Source organism: Canis lupus, chromosome 6, assembly GCF_011100685.1.
Source record: "Canis lupus familiaris isolate Mischka breed German Shepherd chromosome 6, alternate assembly UU_Cfam_GSD_1.0, whole genome shotgun sequence".
Classification (NCBI taxonomy): domain Eukaryota; kingdom Metazoa; phylum Chordata; class Mammalia; order Carnivora; family Canidae; genus Canis; species Canis lupus.
The window spans coordinates 42,368,649-42,388,372 of NC_049227.1; the positions used below are offsets into that span (position 1 = coordinate 42,368,649).

The 19,724-nt window shown below is 51.0% G+C and overlaps 1 protein-coding gene across 3 annotated transcripts; it reads right to left on the bottom strand.

Annotated features, from left to right (window-relative positions):
• Window positions 1–1,042: 1,042 nt before the first annotated feature.
• On the bottom strand, window positions 1,043–19,506 carry STRIP1 (striatin interacting protein 1). Of its 3 annotated transcripts, none has more exons than XM_038541046.1 (21): window positions 19,312–19,506; window positions 16,958–17,027; window positions 15,926–16,000; window positions 15,179–15,313; window positions 14,965–15,085; window positions 14,626–14,694; window positions 13,577–13,683; window positions 13,336–13,463; window positions 12,021–12,203; window positions 11,450–11,667; window positions 10,388–10,453; window positions 10,201–10,264; window positions 9,045–9,116; window positions 8,483–8,557; window positions 8,161–8,258; window positions 6,822–6,948; window positions 6,510–6,610; window positions 5,499–5,565; window positions 4,857–4,961; window positions 4,079–4,283; window positions 1,043–2,941 (listed from the first exon to the last, which is right to left on the bottom strand). In XM_038541046.1, the coding sequence occupies exons 1-21, from the start codon at window positions 19,489–19,491 to the stop codon at window positions 2,694–2,696; spliced, it is 2,514 nt and encodes an 837-aa protein (XP_038396974.1). In that variant the 5' UTR covers window positions 19,492–19,506; the 3' UTR covers window positions 1,043–2,693. The 3 variants fall into 3 exon arrangements, with proteins under 3 accessions (XP_038396974.1, XP_038396975.1, XP_038396976.1); XM_038541047.1 differs by lacking the exon at window positions 19,312–19,506 and adding an exon at window positions 18,761–18,910; XM_038541048.1 differs by lacking the exon at window positions 19,312–19,506 and adding an exon at window positions 18,778–18,802.
• Between the last annotated feature and the right edge of the window lie 218 nt (window positions 19,507–19,724).

Sequence of the window (19,724 nt, forward strand, 5' to 3'; positions counted from 1 at the left end):
ATGAGGGCACATTTGGGGCACGTTAGAAGTCAGGCTAAGGCCTAGCTGACATTTGCCAAGAACCTTCTTGCCAAGGACCATGCTTGAGCAAATACAAAGTGCTGACTGAATGCAGTGGTGTTAAGTGCTGTAGAATCAAAATGATTCCTTAGAGAAAGGTTGGGGGCCATGGGACGTACACATTTGCAGCAGTATTTTGTATCTACATAATATATATTACATACATACATATATATATATTATATATATAGTCCTCAGAGTAGTGGCTGGCACATAGTAAGCACTAAACATTTGCTGGCTCCTGTGTGGAAAACTAGCTTTCAAGAAACATCAGTACGGGGCCTGGTACTTACCTATCTGGCATCTAGTTAAGTGGTAACTTTTGGTTAACAAAGGTCAGTTCCCTCAGGTGATAGAGCCACAAGGTAAGCCATCCTTAGTGGATTAAAGGAGCCCAGACCTTGAGCCTGGTTAGCAATAGTCACCATTTTATGTAACTCAATTGTTTACAAAGGGCTTCATGTACCCTGCCCATCTCAGGACCTAGATGAGAAATAAAACCACAGACATGGGGTGACCACTTACTCCAAAAGACATTTCTGTACAAGTGCTGGATTGGAATGGCCAATCTACCACTAGCATGCCCTGTGGCTGGGATAAGGCTCTTCCTCTCCTGGGCCAGCCCCTGGGCCTACAGATGTGGGGATACACCAGTCCACTCAGGCTTCATGGGTCAGCTTTGAGATTCTGTGTTCTTTTTTGCACAGATTTATACATAAATTAGATATATAGATATTTACAGACCTTTGCAAACCAAGAGGAAAGAATGGCACACCTCTGGTTAAGGGAAGCTTCAGGAGAGACTGGAGAAATCAAAAGAGGGGAAGGAAGCAAAACCTCCGTGAGGCTGGTGCAGTGAGCCAGACAGCCTGGTGCGAGTATGAATGTGAAAATCTATCCTACCCAAACTACAATCCCGAGATATGTACTTCCCATGGGTCCTGGCAGGGAACGGTAGAAAAATCCATCACACACACACAAATTGTGTCAAGTTCTCTCATCTGGTGCAAGTTACCATGAGACAAAAAGTCAGTCACAGAGACGCCCCACCTCAGAGGCTGTGTGACTTGCAGAAAAGGTACAGTGCTGGCCTCGCCCCTGCTGCTGCAAACCATGCAAGCGTGTCCCAGAAGCCCAGCTTGGGGCCTGCACTGAGGCTCAGCCAAAACCCAGGCCAGGAAGGCACTGAACAAACAAAAGGGAGCCTGTCCCCAGAATACATTTCCTTTGTACGTCAAGACCCTTCAGATACTTAAGACTCCGTACACATAGCCTACAGGTTAAGATAAGGGACCTTCAAGTAATTCTTGAAAGAGAACAGTCCTATCATACAGAACCTCAAGATGGAACGAGGCGGAAGCAGATGTGTCCAGGGATCAGAAGGCCAGGGGCAGACTCCAGGAGGCCCCAAATGGACACCTACCATAGAGAGTTTCCTTGCCTCTTTCCCAGCGATGTGGACTCCTGGGCCCCCCACCCCCGACACACTCCTCCCCGCTGTGAAGCTGACTCCTGAGGGGCTGCTTCCTTAAGCCCTGGGCACAGAGGTCCTCTCAGTCCCAACCACCTACTCTCACGAGGGCCCAGAGCAGCCAACCACCCCTCCCTCCCTAGCACTGAAATTGGGCTGGTGGAGGCCAACTCGGGAGTGCGATCCAGAGATGCCTGGGGCTTCTACTTCAATTACATCACACCCAGGGGTACAGGAGCCCTGGAGCTGGGCTGGAGCTATTCCAGATTGATGTAGGGGGGAAAAGACTCTGGATAAGCGCCAACTCCCCTTGCTTCTCCCCCTCAGGTGGGAAAGGCATGCAGCCTGACGGGGAACAAGTGGGTGACCTATCAATGCTGGCAAGAAAACCCACTTTCTAGATCTGAGGAGATATTCAGGAGCCATGTTTCCTGCAGACACGGCAATGGGGATTGGTTCTGCTTCCTTTTAATGTAAACAGAATACACAAACACATTAAAAACCCCAATGTGACACAAGAGAATACACAGAAATTTATATATAGGTATTTACAGACCCTTGCAAACCAAGAGGAAAAATGGCACCCCTGGTTAAGGGAAGCTTCTCTTCCTAAACCCTAAGCCTGTCCAAAATCAAAGCACTGAAACATCTGTAGGAGCCTCTGCAATTGCTTCTGGATGAAACTTAGCAGGAAGCTGGAATGACATGAGAAACCCCTCAAAGCAAAACCAAGATTCTGACGTTCTGGCCCTGGTCTTCCTCCTTGGCAAGCTGACACGCCAAGGATTTGTGTCTTGGGAAGAGTCAGCATGACCCCTGCAATTCAGATGCAATGGCTTCCCAGCCCATCCCAGCTTTTCCCAGCCTTGGGCTGAAAGAAATGAGCTGCAACCAACCGTGTCCAAGAGAAGAAAGTGGGAAGGAGTGGAGGAAAAGAGGATCCCAAGCAGAGAGCAGATGGCTCTCTGGGCAGGACGCTGGCAATCAAAGAGGGGCCAAATCTGGCCTCCCTCACAAACCCAGCTGGACCAAGGGCAGGGCATGGTGGGGCTGTGCTGCCACCTGGAGGGATGTGGGAGCACTGCAGCAATGAACCAGGACAGCCTCTGGGGCACCTCCAGGTCACCCCTTCTTTCCTTCTCAGTACCCTGGCCCAGGAGCCTCACTGCAGCAGCTCCTCCCAGGAAATGGGCTTGGAGAAGACCTCCCTTTCTAACCAGAGGTCATAGTTCATCTGGAAGTCCTCGGGGAGGTCCACCCGCTGGCCCAGGACACTCTGCAGGCAGTTGTCCACAGGTAGGAAGTCCGGGTTGCTATGGGCCCGGTCATACCGCCGGGCGTTGAAGCGTTCAATATTGGCACGGAGGGCACATTCCTCTGCTTGGAAGTCCCAAGGCCGGGCATCAAGATCTGGGACAAAGCAGGAAGACATATTTAGGAGCCAAGTCCTCATGGTAGCTCCCCCTGGTTTCCCTGAAGTCGGGAACAGGCTGACCCTGGCTTGTAATGCTGTCAACCGGGAGACCTCCGATCCCCATCCTCAGAAAGACTGACAGGACTTTTTACTTAGATACAAAGGGAAATCAGGTAAAAAGAGAGAGGCCAGATCTACAGAGAAAAAGGCCCAACTGCAGTTTGGGGGACCCGGCCAGGGAGAGCCAAAGGAACACCAGCTTCTCTGAAAGTCACGCTCTCCCCGGCTCTCTGGGATGGATGGCAGGAAGCTGCGGATCCCCTCACTGGCTCCTTCTCTTAGTTCCCTGACCAGGAACCGGGGACCACTCTGTCTCCTCACAAATTCACAGAGCACTGGGGTACAGATGCGGTCACTCGGCCATGGGGTGGTGGGCGAGGCATTGCCACCGGTGTGGCAACACGCTCAGGAAAGCCCGGGGAAGTCCGCTCTGCCTGAGGCCGAAGCAGCCTACCAGAGGGGAAGAACCTGTGCAGACAGTGAGCAGTGCAGGTACGAGGGAGGCTCCTGCCAGGAGCAAGGAAAGTGGGGACAACGTGGCTACTGGGCCAAGATCCCTGGGGGTGACAGAAGCTGGGCTCTAGCTGGGTGAAGAGAAGCTGGATCAGATTACGGAGGAGGGAAGGGAGGCTGGCGAGCCTTATATGCCTTGTGTTAAGAGTGTGGCTCAAATTCTATGAGAAACCTGAAGCTCATGAAAGATTTTACTCCGGGAGTTAGGATCACAGGATCTGCTTTTTAAAAAGATCACTCAGACACAGTTTGAGGCACTGACAGAGGGGAAGAAGAGCAGGGCCAGGAGGTTGTTTGAGGTCTGTGAGAATTTCGGTGGTTAGAACCAAGGCAGTGGCAGTGGGGAGAGGAAAGCCAGGAAAGGATCTCATGGCAGTTTCTGGAAAAGGAACTATGTCAGGGGGACAGAGGAACGGGGGAGGGTCACATGCACCAATCCCAGGCAGCTTCTCAAGGTCCTTCCTGGAGCTCCTATCCTGATGCTAGAGAAGCAGGAACTGGACTCTGCGGGTTCATCAGAGGGAAAAGCCTCCCCCCTCAGCTTCGCGCCACAGCCTTACCGTTGCCGTACGCCCAGTCATCGTTCAGCCGATGCCGCACCTTCTGGTAGATGGCAGACATGGTCTTCATGTTGCTCTTCCGCCACTGCCGTCCCAGGTACTTGGTCTGCACCTTAAGCAGCTTCAGCACGTAGAGCTGCATCATGGCCTGCTTCACCTTCAGGGCCCGCTTCAGGATGGGGGCCGACTTGAACACCACCAGCATCTGGGAAGGGCCACGAGAGGACCGGGTTGAGGGCATGGATCAACACCTGCACCACCACCTTACTGCTTACCTTCTGGGGTTGCAGGCAGGGGACCCTACCATCACAGTTTCCCCTGGGAGGACATGGACCCCCCACTGCTAACATCATGGGTCATCATAAAATCATGATGGAAGAAAAGCTGTGAGCTCTCTCACCTCCAACATTCCTATGCACCAAGATGTAGAATCTCCGAGAATTCACGGACCTCCCCACCCCAAAGGCATCCTCAGGCTCAGGGTTACTGGAGGCTCCCAGAAGCCTGGTTGTGTTACCACTGGAGACTAAGAGGACACAGAAAAATCCCTTCTCTAAGTGTTCATTGCTTTAGGGTACAACTAAGCTTCTAGCTTCCAGTTCAACTCAGCAAGGCACCAAGGATGAGCTGTTAAAATGCAAGGATGTGGCTACCAGCGAGTGCAGCAAGAGGGGTGTCAGGGCAGCAGCAAGGCTGCATGGGGATGCCCTGGGAGGGGACAGCATGGGGTGTAGCCCTCTGCCTCGAGTCCCAAGTTCTGTCCCAAGCACTGGCTCACCATGGTCCTCGAATGCTTCCATTTTGTCAGCTTGTTCAAGATCCGAAGCAGATTGATACAAGAAAAGAGGTTCCTCCAGCAAAACTGGTTATTGTCACCCGCCTCCTACAGGGAGAGTCCAGGAACAATTGTAACCCTCATAGCTGCAGGATGCTCAGCACTGTCCAAGGCCCTCACACCTCCCTGGAACTGTACCGGCAACCCTCTCCTCAAGCCAGGAGGACTTCTGTCCCAGAGCTTGGCAGGGGTAGGGGACCTCCCTAGAATTTTTCTGTAGGAAACATGGAGCATGATTTTGGGGACTATACCCTCAGCCCCCATACCTGGGGCACTTGTACCCAGGCTCCCTCAGAGCTGTGCCCCACAGAGACACGACTGTGTGAGAGGCACCACTCAACCAAGTGAACTCTGGGTCAGTGGCCCCTGAAGACCATGCTCCTGACAAATTACTCCTTATATCCAAATCCTTCCACTATGTAAGGTCCTTCCCTCCAGCCCTTCTATGCAATTTTGGTGCTTTAAAAGCCAGTGCTCAACAATGACCTCATCTGTGAACACCTTTATCCCTCTGTCAGGGGAGGCAGGCCCTCTACCATCACCCCTCAAGTCAAAGAATGGCTGGGGAAGCACAGAGCCACTCACCAGACTCTCAGCGGTCAGCTCTGGTAGCTCATGCACCACGCAGTGAGGGTAATCCAGGACAGAAATGCTGCAGAGAGCAAGAGAAGGCGAGTGCCCACCGTGAGCGAAGGCTAGGGGCTGGTGAAGCAACTGTGACAGGGCTGGCTCCTGGCCTTCCTCCCTCACTTGGTGGCAGTGGAAGCAGTACTTTGCCCTGCCTGCACTCCCCTCATTTTCCAAGCTGGAGGATCAAATAGGAGGATCAAATCCCTGCTACCAGGGCAGCCCAGGTGGCTCAACGGTTTAACGCCACCTTCAGCCCAGGGCATGATCCTAGAGACCCAGGATCGAGTCCCACGTCGGGCTCCCTGCATGGAGCCTGCTTCTCCCTCAGCCTGTGTCTCTGCCCCCCTCTCTCTCTGTGTCTCTCATGAATAAATGAATAAAATCTTAAAAAAAAAAAAAAAAAAATCCCTGCTACCAGAGAACTTATAGGGTCTCTCATGGCCAAAGACCAGGTAGCCATCTTGTAAGGTCCAGAGGCCCTCCTCTCCTACAGCAGCAAATCTGCAGAAATGGGGAAGATTTCTCAAGGCAGTTAATGCATGCCAAGCCCCTACTGGAGACAGCACCTGGCCAACCGCCCTCACCCTGTGCTGCGCCATCAGCTACAGCCGGCAGCAGGTGGGGGAGGGGGCAGACAAGGGCTCACGGTGCACGTGGCAGAGCTCCTCAGAGAGCAGGAGGCCCAGCCAGTCTCCTCAAAGAAACACCAAACAGTTGAGGACAGTACTGGAACCCAGGTTGAGAACCCTCCCACCCAGGCGGACTGTGCCACCTGTCACTGGAGTGGCTAGACTCAGACTTGACACAGTGGCACTCTCCACAGCAGGGGTCGGTCCCTGCGGTCCCTGTGCTGAGGCCCGGGAGAGTGCTGGCTTGCAGGGGCTGAGTGGGCTCAGCAGAGGAGGCCGGCCAGGAGCCCTGCCACCTGGCCACACCCACCCCTCCCTGCTCCCTCTCCCGTATCACCTGTTCTTGGCGGTGATGTAGGACATGATGTTTTGATTGAAGAACTTTAGGATCAGAGGGATGCAGTTGGCAAACACCAGGTGCTGGGCCATGTATTCAAACTGAAACCAACAGAAAAAAGTAAGTATGCCCTTTAGGACCTCGCCCTCTTTCCTCCAATGATAAAAGGCCTTGGTTGGAAGACTGTGTCTTAAAACATTCATGCAGAGTTCAAAGAGGTTTGAAGGTCAAGGCCTGAATTTTTCAGGATTGGAGGAGTAGTGCTGCCTGAGGCCCTGGCCCAGGGAACAGGAAGGAAGGCCCTGCAGGTACCTGGTAGACGTGGTTCAACTTAAAATGCTTGAGTAGCAACAGCAGGACAGCAGAAATGGCCTTAACAATGACCTCTTTGTGGCGGTTCACGTCCACCCCCAGCTTCATGCTCTGCAACACTGTGGTGCTGGAAACACAATTCCCAGGGTGAGCCACCAGCAGGTACAGCACAGCCCTTCTAGATGCTCGTGGGAGAGATGGCATTCTTGAGCCTTCCCTGGGCAAAGGCCCCCACCTCACCACCCACCCCTCGTGGGCATCTCAGATATCAGGCCCTGGGCTCCTCCTACCTGCCTCACAAGCAATCCAGCTCAGCACAATTCTTGTGAGGCCCCAAACACATTCTTAGCCTATTTCTCTGATTTCCTCGCAAAATGAACTCCTTTCCAAGTTCTTCCTAAGCTTTTGCTACTGTATGAACTTGGGTCCCTCCCAGTGTATCCTGTGGAATACTAGTACATTGAGGCTTTTCATACTGGGGAGAAAAAAGGGCTTTGGAGTCAGATATACTGAAGAAGCACTAAGTTAAACTGTTTCTTAATTCAGGGCCTTGCACTGTAAATCTCTGTGAAATTTAGTATTTGACTCTGGAACCCTTCTTCCAAGGACCATCATGATGGCCTGGTGTTCTAGGACGCTCCCTTTGGTATTAACCAATCCCTGCCTCCTCCCTCACCTGGCTATCATGGCCAGACTCAAGGGGCTCCAGCCCCCGGGGAGCTGGGTTCAGAGCTGGGTGGTACTGGCAGGCAGGCAAGCAGAAAGTCAGATCAAGGCCCAGGTCCTTCTCAAAGCAGAAAATGATCTCGGTTTGAACTCTCACATCAAAGCGATGAGGTCAGTGCCCCAGGGAAAAAGAACCCCTAAGGATTTCACTATCACCCTGAGATATCCACAAATATCCTGCATGCCAAATCAACAGCAAATAGAAAAGAATCCACACCCAGCTCAAGTTCAGCTGTTGGCCGGTAAAATGTACAGTAGTCCTGGATGATCACACAGCTTTCGAGGGAGGGTTTGGGAAATGTCAAACACAGCCTGATTCATTTTACAGAGGAGGAAATGACTTTTCCCCAGTTCACTCAATGGCAGAGTCTACACCAGAATCCGGGCCTACCACACAAAGCCACTTCCCCAACCAGTAAAATTAAGTATTTAATCCAATACAGTTTCTTTCTTCTGAGCCAGGAATACCCTAAACTTAACCCACAGAGAAAGTGAGTCAAAGAGAGAAATCAACCTAACAAAGAGTGGGACCTGAGAGGAAAACCTTGCCTTTCCCCTCTACCCTGCAGCCTCTGCCCTGCTCCATTCACCGGTATGCTACCCAGCTACTCACGGCATTTCCTCAGGCAGGACATCGGCTAAGATGTTGATTGAGTCTGTTTTGGCCTTTGAGGTGGGGGCTGCAGCCAGCAAGATCTTCAGCAGTGCGATCTGCCAGAGAAGCAGAAGCAGCCCTAAGCCCTTAGAGGTGGTCCTTCCAGAGGAGCTCAAATGGGCGGTGGGAGGGGCTAAAGGACACTGGCAGAGCGTGCTCTCAAGGCCAGTGTAGTGGGGAGGGCGATCCCGCGGCAGTACCTACGCATGGCCACTAAAGGGGTCCCAGACCCAGAGGACTCCTGAAGAGGTGGCAAGGCCCCAGGAGCAGGGGCACTCACCATGTACTGAGGCAGGCTGGGAAGCAAGCCTTGGTAGAGGGTTTCTGCAGGTACTTGCTCAACTTCCTCTTCTCCCTTTTAACACAATTAGGCACAAATACAAAACCCCAGTCCTGATGGGTCTCCTGAGCCAGCCTGCTAGGCGGCTAGAGGAGAATCTGTAAGTAGTGATATAAATAAAGATGTTGATAACGACAGCAAACATTGAATAATACGACCTGTGAGGCACTTTACCTGTAATAACTCAGTTAATCCTTACTACAACTCTGTGAAGAAGGCTATTATTATTCCCATTCCACAGGTGAGGAAACTAAAGCACGGCGAGATCCAGTAACTTGCCTAAGTGACCACCTACCAAGTCAGGGAGCTGGGAGTCAGAGGCAGGTGATGGGCTCAGAGTCTGTGCTCTTGACCCTCATACTAATAACCCGCCACCCCTGCAATGGGAGAGAGACTGGGAGCTTCGAGGGCAGGGCCTGGGGCAGCTCTGTGGTCTGGGCCCAGCCCAGTGCCTGGGAACAGCAGGGGAGTGGGTGGCGACTGGAGAAGGCCTCAGACTCACCCCTGAGAGAGGAGAGCGAAGGTACTCCTCCTCCATCTGCGCCTGGACCTCTGCAATCGATGTGTACTTGTGCTGGAGAGAGAGCGGGGGAAACACCCCTCATTCGCTGGCCAAAGCCGCACACCCTGGCAAAGACCCCATGCGGTTTTCTTCAAACACAATCTTCTCAAAGAGAGCTAACATCACCACAAAAATCCCTAACTCAAATCCTGAAATATTTTTCTAAGTGGACACATATTTCTTAAACCCAGTCTAAAAAGCACACAATAGATTAGGAAAAAACAAAGGAAAGAAGGGACTTCCAGATAACTAAAGAGATACGAGAAAACCACTAAAGGGAGAGTCAATGACTCAGAACCAAGTCCTCAAATAGCCTAATGGCACAGGGCCTGCTTAGCCCATTTGTACAAATCTCAAAAACGTATTTCAAAAACATATCATCAACATTTACACTCTTGACATGTTGTTAGGGGAGATACCTCTTCCCCACTTGATGTTTCCTCCCATGTGGAGGGATACGTGTGTGTAAAAAAAACTCCTGATCTCCCCTGCCCCTTTCCATACACTCACTCCTCTCCCTTCGCCGACTGGCAAGTATCAGGGAAGGAACAGGATTTTCTGAGCCCAACTTCCTTCTTTGAATTTCTCTTTAGAAAAAAGAAAAGCCTATGTTCTCTTCTGCTCCTCGATCAGGCTTAGCAGGGTTCCAATACCGCCTGGCCGTGGGTAGGTGAGTCCACCAACTCTGGAAGTAAAGCATTAGGGTGCATGTCGCTGCTGTGCCCTTTTGCCTCATTCTCCAGTCGCTCTATCAGCAAGAAAGCTGGTGTTTCAATCTCCATCTATCTACTCCTCTATCTCAATTGCCTTAGAGCTCGGGCTAGGAAAAGGGAGGGCTATTTATCAGGCCCCTTAAAACTCTAATTATCAAGTACTATCTTTAATAAACTCCCAGTTAAGTCTCCAACAAAAAGTCAGCTTAAATAAGTAAAACTTACAAAGAGCTGTTTTAAAGGGTATCACCACGGTCCACCCATGACTCCGCCCTAGGTTCCTTTGGGCAGACAATAGTCTTAAAAGGTTTCTCCCAAAAGGCTGCTCTCACTTTACTCACTCGGGACCAAAGTAGGTCAAAAGCTCATTCAATGCCACCTACCTGTTTCAGAGTCTTGATGCTCTCATGGATTGGCCTGGGCAGCCCCACCACTGTGTTGGTGTCACTGGTGAATAAAGAAAGCCCTGTTTTAAGCCCAGACATGAATTCGCCTCGATCCCCAAACACCAAAGGCCAGGAGAGTGAACTCCCAGTACCTTTCTTCAAAAGGAACTCAGATCACACTCACCTGCCTAAAGTGTAACCTATAAACTTGCTACGGCTGGACTCGAGGAACATCTCAATGTCTTTCTCTCTGCCAAAGAGAAAGAACCAGGTTTTTATTAAATGTTATTTCAAGGTGTCATGGTCAATAAAACACAGAATGCCCAAAAATGGTGAAGCCAGAAAAAAAGGTCTCCCACCATTGTTTTTCTTTTTAGGAAAAAAGAAAGAAGGAAGGAAGGAAAGGAGGAAAGGAAGAAAGAACTAAAATCCTTAGACTTTTTTTTTTAATGTCCTTTATAACATTGTTGGATCAATAACCTGAAAATATGTTACAGGTAATTAGTTTATCTGTAAAATTAAGGTACTACATCGAACTGAAAAGCACACTTTATTCAGCTAACAAGTTTGTCAAAAGAATTTCTCAAATATTTAAAGTTATTACAATTAGACCTCTCAGCTACTGATATTTTCACATGTGTCCTGGGTCCCTGTCTTAAACAATTGGCATGCACATCTTGCAGTTTTCTGATGACTAGTTTTGTATTGCCATCACAGATCACTGAAAACTGGGGTTTCAGATCAAGAAACTGACTTCTGTATTCTTTTGCACGTCCATCTATTTCTTAAGCTGGTGCCTTTTCAAACAGATACCACCTCCATTTACTTATGCAGGTACCTTCCCACCCACTGATTCATGCACACATATTTCAAACACCTTAAGTATGATCCTAAAACTCTTTTTTAATCTGTTAAAAACCACATACAATCCCAGGGTGAGAGGAGATGAATTCAGTTAAATGTCCTGGTTTTCATTTTTCCCTATTCTCCCTTTATTAGTATGGCTAACCAAGTGCTAACTCATATTACCAACTCAAGAGCCATACATGGGTCTCTCTGTGCAAGGCCAGTGCCCCGAGACCTCTGGGCCAACATGTGGTACTGTATAAGACAGCTTCATCCCAGAGCCACGGTTGGCCTGGCCCTACAGAGGACTTCCCATGGTGACTCAGGCCAGATGCCAGGCCTGGGGGTGGGAGATCTCTGGTTTCAGAAGCCAGGAGTGTGCCAGATGTCTGGGCCTCACCTGACCTTGGGAGCCCATGGAAGCCCCTTTGGGCAGGTGAGCCTGTCAGTCTGTGGGTGCTGCAGTGGGGGAGGCATCACTTCATCCCGTTCAAGGGGGAATGTCTCCCCCTCCAGACTGTTGTCATCATCATTCTCCTCTTCCTCTTCTCGAGAGTCATCAGCCTTGTAGGGATCCCGCTCGTTGAAGGCGTCCAAGTTGTCCTGTTTTATCAGCGCCTGAAAACAGAGGGACAAACCAAGCAACCATTAAGGGCAAGGAGGCTAGAGAGGCTCTATCACAGAAGGTAGTAGGCAGAGCCAAGGGCAGTGGAAAAGCCTGAGAGGAAGCCAAAGCTGAGCCAAAACAACAAAGGCCTTCTTGCCCCAGAGCCTCAAAAAAAGCCATGTGTGAGTACCTATAATAAACTGGGCCCTGGGCTAGAGACACAGAATCCCTGGCCCAGAGGCCTTCATTTGGACCAGCTGGTCAGAGATGATTTCTAACAGCCCTTTTCACACAGGGATCATGCTGCTACATGTCATGCACCTTGAGACTCTCAGGAGTCACAGGGGACATCGATTACCCTCACCTTGTGCTCCCGACGGCCCCGCTTTTGCTGCTGCTCAATCAAGTCTGAGGCAGACGCCGGCGGAGAGGCAGCCCTCATGTTACGGATCACCTTGATGCTGTCCTCAGGCAACGGAGGGAGGCCCAGGATGGTCCGCTTCTCAGCCTTCATGCTCTGCAGCTCCTCAAAGCCACCCAGTGTGCACTGCATCGTGGACAAGGGGCAGGGCTGGGCTGAATGCATCCATGAGTGGGTCCCTGGGCCCTGTGTTAGGCTCAAAAGCACATGTGATACCACGACCCACATCAATCTCTGAATAAGGAACTCACACGAGAATTCAGCAATGCCAAGGTGGGAGCAGAGAAAACGGACCAAGGGAAGGAGACATGGAGGCTAACTGAGCTAGTGGACATGTTTAGCTCCATATGTACGATATACTCTACATGTCAAAAAGGCAGACTGCAAAGCCTACCCTATCGGGTTCGTAGAAAAGTCCGTGAAACTCACATACTTCAAAAACTGTACATGCCGGTCTTTCAAAATCAAATTGGGGATACAGTTAGATACTACAAAAAAAAAGGAAAAAAAAAAAAAAAAAAAAAAAAGCTTCCTCTCATCATGCCCCTAGAAGCCAAAACCCCAGTGGAATTCAGCTTTTGCCTCTGGCTTCAGTGAGGCTTTGTGAGGAACCAAAGGGATGTATGACCAAAACAAAAGGTGCACATCACTCTAAAGATTAAGAGGCCCTTAACTCACTGAGCCTGGCTCTGCAGAGTTTGCCTGCTCTGGAAGGAGGAAGGTGAGCCCCAGGGGGAGGAGGAGTCCCAACTGCAACGCTGCTCTCTGCTGAAATCACTCCTCCAGGTGGGAAGGGCGCTGGGCTTGGCTGCTGACAATGGCCCCAAGCCAAGGGTGCTGGCCAGTCCTTCCCCAGCCAGAAATGGGCTCCATACCACACCCTGAGGAAGATGGCACTAGCACAAGGCTCGCTCTTGCTTCCTTCAAGTGACCTCTGACTGAGGGGACCCGATTACACCAGCTCTAATTCTGCCTCCAATCACTTTATATGCTCCAGGTTCAGAAGCAGCCTGGTTGGAAAGAAGGCATTTTAGGGCTAGAGAAGCAGCTTCCAGGAGTCAGGGAGCCCACAATCTATTCCGACCCAAGGGCCAAGTCCTCTTTGACCATAGTGAGACAAAAGTGTCAAAGCAGTTAGTTATATATTAATTCACATATAGTTTTTCACATAATTCAACATTTAAAAAGATATACAATGAAAAGTCTCCCTCCTGCCCCGATCCCTAGGAGCTGAGTTCCCCTTCAAGGCAATGCTCACCAACACTGTCTTCCAGAGCAGCAAGAGAACTTTCTTCATGGGGAAGTGAGGGGCATGGCCGCTGCAAAATTTGGTCACCATCCCAAACAGCATGATGGCAAATGGTTCATTGTTGTACAGGGGGGAACCTAGAGGGAACACTAAGGGATCAGGCCCACCAGCAGGAACAGGACCCTCCCAAAGGCCAGAAGCCTCTGCTTCCAGGCAGGGCCTCAGCACCCCAGGATCTCTAGGGGCCTACCCAGCTCAGCCCTGAAGGTCTGTCGTATGGTCCTCCACTCAGCCTTATCGCCCTCACATTCCTGGTGAACGGTCTCCACAATCAGGTACATGATGTTGAGCAGGACCCTGGGAACAAGAGCCAGCTCATAATGGTGCAGAATGGGGAAGCAAGGGAGTGTCCCAGCTTCCCCACAGTCTAGCTGACATGAGGAAAGTGCTTGCACAAAGGCTAGCTGGGGGCGAGGGCTGTGACGCAGAGAAAACCAAGAGTCCCACAGAGCACCTCTTGGTGTGCCATTTCTTGGTCTCTGCTGTTAAGATCCTGACCAGATCTTACTCTGCTTGATATTTCAGCAGCGTCGAGCTAAGTGGATATCAAAGCAGGTGCTTCATCAATGGGTTGCTGAATGGATTAACATGAACAAGAAAGGCTCAAAACATTTCGGGTCCTAAGCTTCCTGGAGCAAGAAAAACTCAGAGGTGGGAGCGAACTGTGGAAGTAGGTGCCAGATCAGACAAAGCAGCACGGGGTCAAAGCTACCGTGATGGAGCAGAAATAGGGAGCCAGCGGGCAGTGCCCAGGGACCCGACCATAGTGGGGAAGACCACCAACACCAGGTCTGAAAACTCCCAAACTCAGAGACAAAGATGCTAAGCCTCACAAAAATGGGAAGGTGATCTCATTGTTCAGCAGTTGCTACCTCCTGTGCAGCCACAAAATATCATCAAGTAGATGGGGGTCGAGCTGCGTACCAGAAGGTGGAGCCCAAGTAGCCACGTCATGCATTTCACCAATCACAAAGTACCACACCACCAAGTTCTCAGCAAAAGTGTGGGCAGGAGGCCATATCTCATTGTGGCTCTAATAAGTGGCTTCACCCTAGGTTTCCTGTGAGGGATACAGCCCAGAGGCCCACCGAGGGAGAACCTTCTGCAGGGCTGACTCAGGACACATGAAGATCAGCATGCTCAGAAGGAGCACACCCACAGCGAGGGCACCCGAAGACACCCTCCTGCTGCCCGCTCTGATCTCATTCTCAGGGAACCCAGGCTTGCTGCCTGCCTCACCTCAGGTCTGTGCTGTCAGCCAAGGAGATGGCCGGCTTCCTCACTGCACTGCTGCAGGCGGCACTATTGCTGCAGGAGAGATTTGGGAGTCAAGTCTTCCCCCAGGAAGGAAGAGGAGGAGTTCCCCTGACAAGGGCCACCCAGTGGAGGAATAAAACTATATATGTGCTTTGACTGCACAAGAGGCCACAGCTCAACCTGACTGCTCAGAACAGAGCCTGGACCACGCCCTCAGCCTTACTAGGCCCAGTCACCCTCCTCTGAGACCTGAGTCCTGCCAGCTCTGTCCCCTCGACCCCTGCCTCCCCTTCCCTACTCCAGCTCCTCAGACGGACTCACTCTATTTCCATGTTCAGAAGTTCCACCAAAGCATTGAACGTGCCCACCTCCAGGAGCAGAAAGATGTTGTAGCGCATCCAGGACTGCACCTCTGCCTCCGAGCTACACTCTCCAAAGGTGCCTGCAGACACAGGGCTCATGGAGTCCTTCCCCAGATCTGACTGGGCAACGTCAGTGAAGGCAGTGTCAGGGTATCCGGGGGCCCACTCAGTACCTTGGGCAACGTAGAGAATTGCTCGAGCCACCTTGAGTCTTTTCTCCCTGGCAGTGACTTCCAAGCCATCCAGGAGCCTCATAGCATGGGTACGGTGCTCGTTAGTATCCAGCTCGGTCCATTTCTTATCTGTTACTGCAGGGCAAGAGACCAGTTATACTTGAGCCCAGAAAAGTCCTCACAATGGCGGGCAGCCCCAGTGGCGCAGCGGTTTGGCACCGCCTGCAGCCTGGGGTGTGATCCTGGAGACCTGGGATCGAGTCCCGCATCGGGCTCCCTGCATGGAGCCTGCTTCTCCCTCTGCCTCTCTCTGTCTCTATGAATAAATAAATAAAATCTTAAAAAAAAAAAAAAAAAAAAGTCCTCACAATGGAATGAACACAATGCTAACTCACCAAATTCAAGACTGCCACAAGACCAGAAAACTCAGTAAGAGAAGTTACTCTCTACATAAGGTGGAAGGTCATGCTGCTGCTCTACAGATTTCCAGACTGAAACACTGATATTTTTTATGTTATTTTTATCACATAAAGCTTCCTCCGCTCCCCATATTCACACTCTGAAAAGCCACCACCAGAGTACCAGCAATCCCCCTCTAAAGCTCACAGGGGGCCTTGAACAATCATGGTTCAGCAGGTCTCTTAGGCCAGTCCAGAATGACTCAAGTCGCTCAGATGACTAAGAGAAACTCTGCAGCTCTCACCACACAGGGACAGAGGAACCAACAAGTGCAGGGAACCGGCTCACCATGGATCCGGAAGTCCTCCTCAAAGCATTTTCGATTCATCAGGAATTCTGGCCCTTCCGTGTAGCTGTAAAGCTCTATTAAGAACAAAGTCTCATTAGCTCCACGTCCACCTTCCATAGCAGTTCTCATAGGTAGCAAAGAATATAAGGCATCTGCTTCTAGGCCCCAGTCTCCCTGAATCACAGTGACTCCCAGACTATCCAATGACTAAGGGGGTGTGAGTGCTCTGATGTGCACGATGCAGAGAGTGCTGATTCCCGCTAGCAGCCGATAATCAGAATGCCACATAAATCCAGGCCTTTCCAGTCCTGTGCACATCAATCCCACCATGCCATGACAAGGCTGACTGCCACCATGGATAAGTGTCTCTCAGGTGGCCCTGACCTCCTAAATAGGACCTGTACTATGGAGGCCTGAGAAGCAGCTCAGGCTAGCTTCACATTACATGTGAGTAGCAGTGGCAGTAACAGATGTGCACAGATGCAGGCACATTTGTTGGCAAGCCTCATGAGTGACCTACTGCTCTAGGAAAGACCACTGCTGGGCACAGAGTGCATGGCCAAGGAGCATCACTGTCTGCGACTAGGCCACAGCCAAAAGAGCTGACCACACAGAAGAGGTGCTTCACCAAAGTAAAGGAAAAGCCAAAGTTATAAGATACACAAAGCCTGAATCCCATAATTAACATGTTTACATATGTGTGTGTGTGTGTGTATATATAAGTATGTACATGTATGTAAACATGTTCATTATAAATATATATATGTGTATATATGTATATATATATAAATCATAATTAACCAGGTGAAAAAATGAACTCCAAAATGACATTCACTTTTTTCTTTTTTTTAAAGCTGTTCATTGCTTTAATTTTGACATCTAGAAGAATTAGTCTCTACTAAAAAGTCATAGGCCATAACCTAGAGAATACCTTTTTATATTGCAAAGCACTTGTGACATTCACTCTCAATTTTATTGAAGACCAATACAGAAAAAAGCACCCCCAAATAATATGGAGGTCTGTGTTTTACCTGAGAGCTCTGCAGCCCACTTGTCTGTGTCAGCATATTCAAACTCGAGATCTGGCGACTCAGAATAGCCCTGTTGAGAAAAGGACAAAGAGTAATGCAAGAGACCATCCTGTTTTCCAAAGGAGGAAATACATATGCATTGAGACACTGTTGTGTTATAAGACACCACTGCCTCCACTTTTCTTAGGTATTAACACATTTATCTCCAGGGCTAGCTCAGGTCTTCCTATTAAGCCCTTGCAAGAACACCTTCCACTTTTCCTTAGTAGCACAATTTATATATATATATATATTTTCTAAGATTTTATTTATTTATTTATTCATGAGAGACAGAGAGACAGAGGCAGAGACACAGGCAGAGGGAGAAACAGGCTCCATGCAGGGAGCCCGATGTGGGATACGATCCTGGGACTCCAGGATCAGGACCTGAGCCAAAGGCAGACGCTCAACCGCTGAGCCACCCAGGCGTCCCTCAACTTATAATTATATACCAGCATGTGTGTTTATTTCATGTATGCCTCTCCATGAGACTCCAAGTTCCTTGAGAGAGAGAACTTGTCCACTCTGCTCACCTGTGACTTCACAATGCCCAGCACGCTACCTGGCTTGAATGAGCGAATATAAATGAAGAGTTTATAGTCAAATAAATTCTTGTTAGATAAATGAACACAAATGAACACAAAGCCTCTATGTATTCTGTGCAGTGAATGACCCATTCCACATGGTGCTAAGATTCTGGAAGCCTCACTTCTTTCTGGCTAGTGGTAAGCCATCAACAATTCAGGGCAAAATGAGTATTGACAGTCCGCTTTCCTGCCCTTCTCTCAAATTTCCGTGAGAACTGACGGGCAGAATGGTGTCCCTCCAACAGACAGGAGAGAAAGTGACAAAGAGAATCTGTTCACTGCTGGGGATAGGTGATCACGGAGACCACACCATCTTGAAAACCTTGTGCTAGGAAGAGAGAAGGGACGAAATAGGTAAAGGCCTCAGGCCTAATTACAAGCTACTTTGTAAGACAAAGAGCACTCACAAAACAATATAGCAAACCCACAGAGATGGAAAAACAAAGAACTTTACTCGGTCGAAGGCAATAATGCATACTTTCTCTAGTTACTGAGCTTCAGTTCATTTATGGAAAGGGGATGATAAAAATCCATCTTGAAGGTTTTGTGTTTGTTTGTTTTTTTAAGTATTTATTTATTTATTTAAGAGAGCCCATGAATAGGTGGCAAGGAGAGGGAGCACACTCCTCACTGAGCAGGGGGCCTAACCCAGGGCCCGATCCCAGCATCCAGGGATCATGACCTGAGCTGAAGGTGGACACTTAACTGACTGAGTCACCCAGGCGCCCCTATCTTGAAGGATTTAAGGACTAATCAAAATTATGTAGCACACAGTAGGCTCTCCCCAAGACCGCCTCGCTGTCCTCCAGGCACTGCTCAAGCTCCCAGCCGGTGGATTCCAGCTATGCCCCAAAGAGCGGAGTGCAGCTCTGGCATCTCCAATAAAATAACTGAAGCAGGTCTCTCAGCTTAAATGTGTTCATTGGCTGCCTTCCCTGCGATGAGTCTATATGGAAATTAAAGGGTAGAAAAGAGAAATTTACATGCATCAGAGGGTCATGATCATTGCCTTGATCACTGAAGGCTACTCAGGAAAATCTAAAACTATTCTTAAGCTCTAAGTCCTCTCCTGATGAAGGCAGGTTCACTCCCACGCCTTTCATACTTCACCATGCAAAAGCTCCTAAAAAACCAGTTTCACTGCTTTTTCAAATAATTCACTTCAAGCTCAGAGTACCTCTATTTTGGACTTGCCAAATTTTGACACGTTTTCCCAGGGGCGTGCGCTGCCACCAGGACACCAAAGCCTGAGAGGACCGGATTTCCCGGCTGTGAGGCCGGCCGCGGCGCGGGCACTAGCGGGGGTCCCCTCCGAGCGACCTCCGAGCGACCTTCGGCGGGGGCGGCCGCGGGTCACAGCCCGGGGCCCCGGCGCTCCCTTCCTGAGGTCTCCGCGGGGAGGCCGGGAGTCCCGGGGCGCCGAGCCCGCTCCTCCGCCGGCCGTTGCGGGGCGGGGGGGGGGGGGGGGGGGGCGGCGTCCCGGAGGCGGGGCCGGGGAGGCCGCGGAGGAGCACCGGCTTCGCGCCCGGCCGGGGGCGCCGGCCTCGCGCCCCGCTCCTTTCGCTGTGAAGTGCCACCCGCCCGCGGGCCCGCCCGGGCTCCGGGAAGCCCACGGGAGCCCACGGGGAGCCCACGGGAACCCACGGGAAGCCCACGGGAGCCCACGACCAGCCCGAAAGCCGCCCCCCCGCGCCCGCGGGCGCTACACCGGCCCCCCAAGCGCCTGACCTCCGAGTCTTTGCGCTGGTTGCGGTTGAACTCCCGGGCTTTGCCCCCGGGCAGGAGGCCCCCGCCGGCCCGCGGGGCCCCGGGGGGAGGCTGCGCGGCTGCGGGGGGCGGCGGTGGCGGCGGCTGGGGCTGCTTGTTGTTCATGATCAGCGGGACGGGAACGCCGGCTGCCGGCTCCATCTTGGCGGCTCCACACCCCCGGCTCAATTCTCGGACTCTAGTCTTCATGTAACTCTCGCGTGATTTCCTCCAGGAACGCCCCCCCCTCGTCGCCATATTAGGTGTGTCGGCAAGTGCCGGAAGCCATCTTGGCTGCCCAACACCTCGCGAGATCATCTCTTCCCGGGCTCTTAGCTTTCTCTCCGCTTGGTTCTCACCCCTTTTTAGTCCTTGTGTGGGTGCAGTTTTACCTG

Bases quoted from the DNA above. Each gene is read 5' to 3' on its own strand.
- STRIP1 (XM_038541046.1), bottom strand. From the start codon at position 19,491: ATGGAGCCGGCAGCCGGCGTTCCCGTCCCGCTGATCATGAACAACAAG. The intron at 13,464-13,576 runs GTAGGCCCCTAG...TGTTCCCTCTAG, and splicing joins GACCTTCAGGGCTGAGCTGG to GTTCCCCCCTGTACAACAAT. The intron at 6,611-6,821 runs GTACCTGCAGGG...TGTTGGTTTCAG, and splicing joins AGTTGAACCACGTCTACCAG to TTTGAATACATGGCCCAGCA.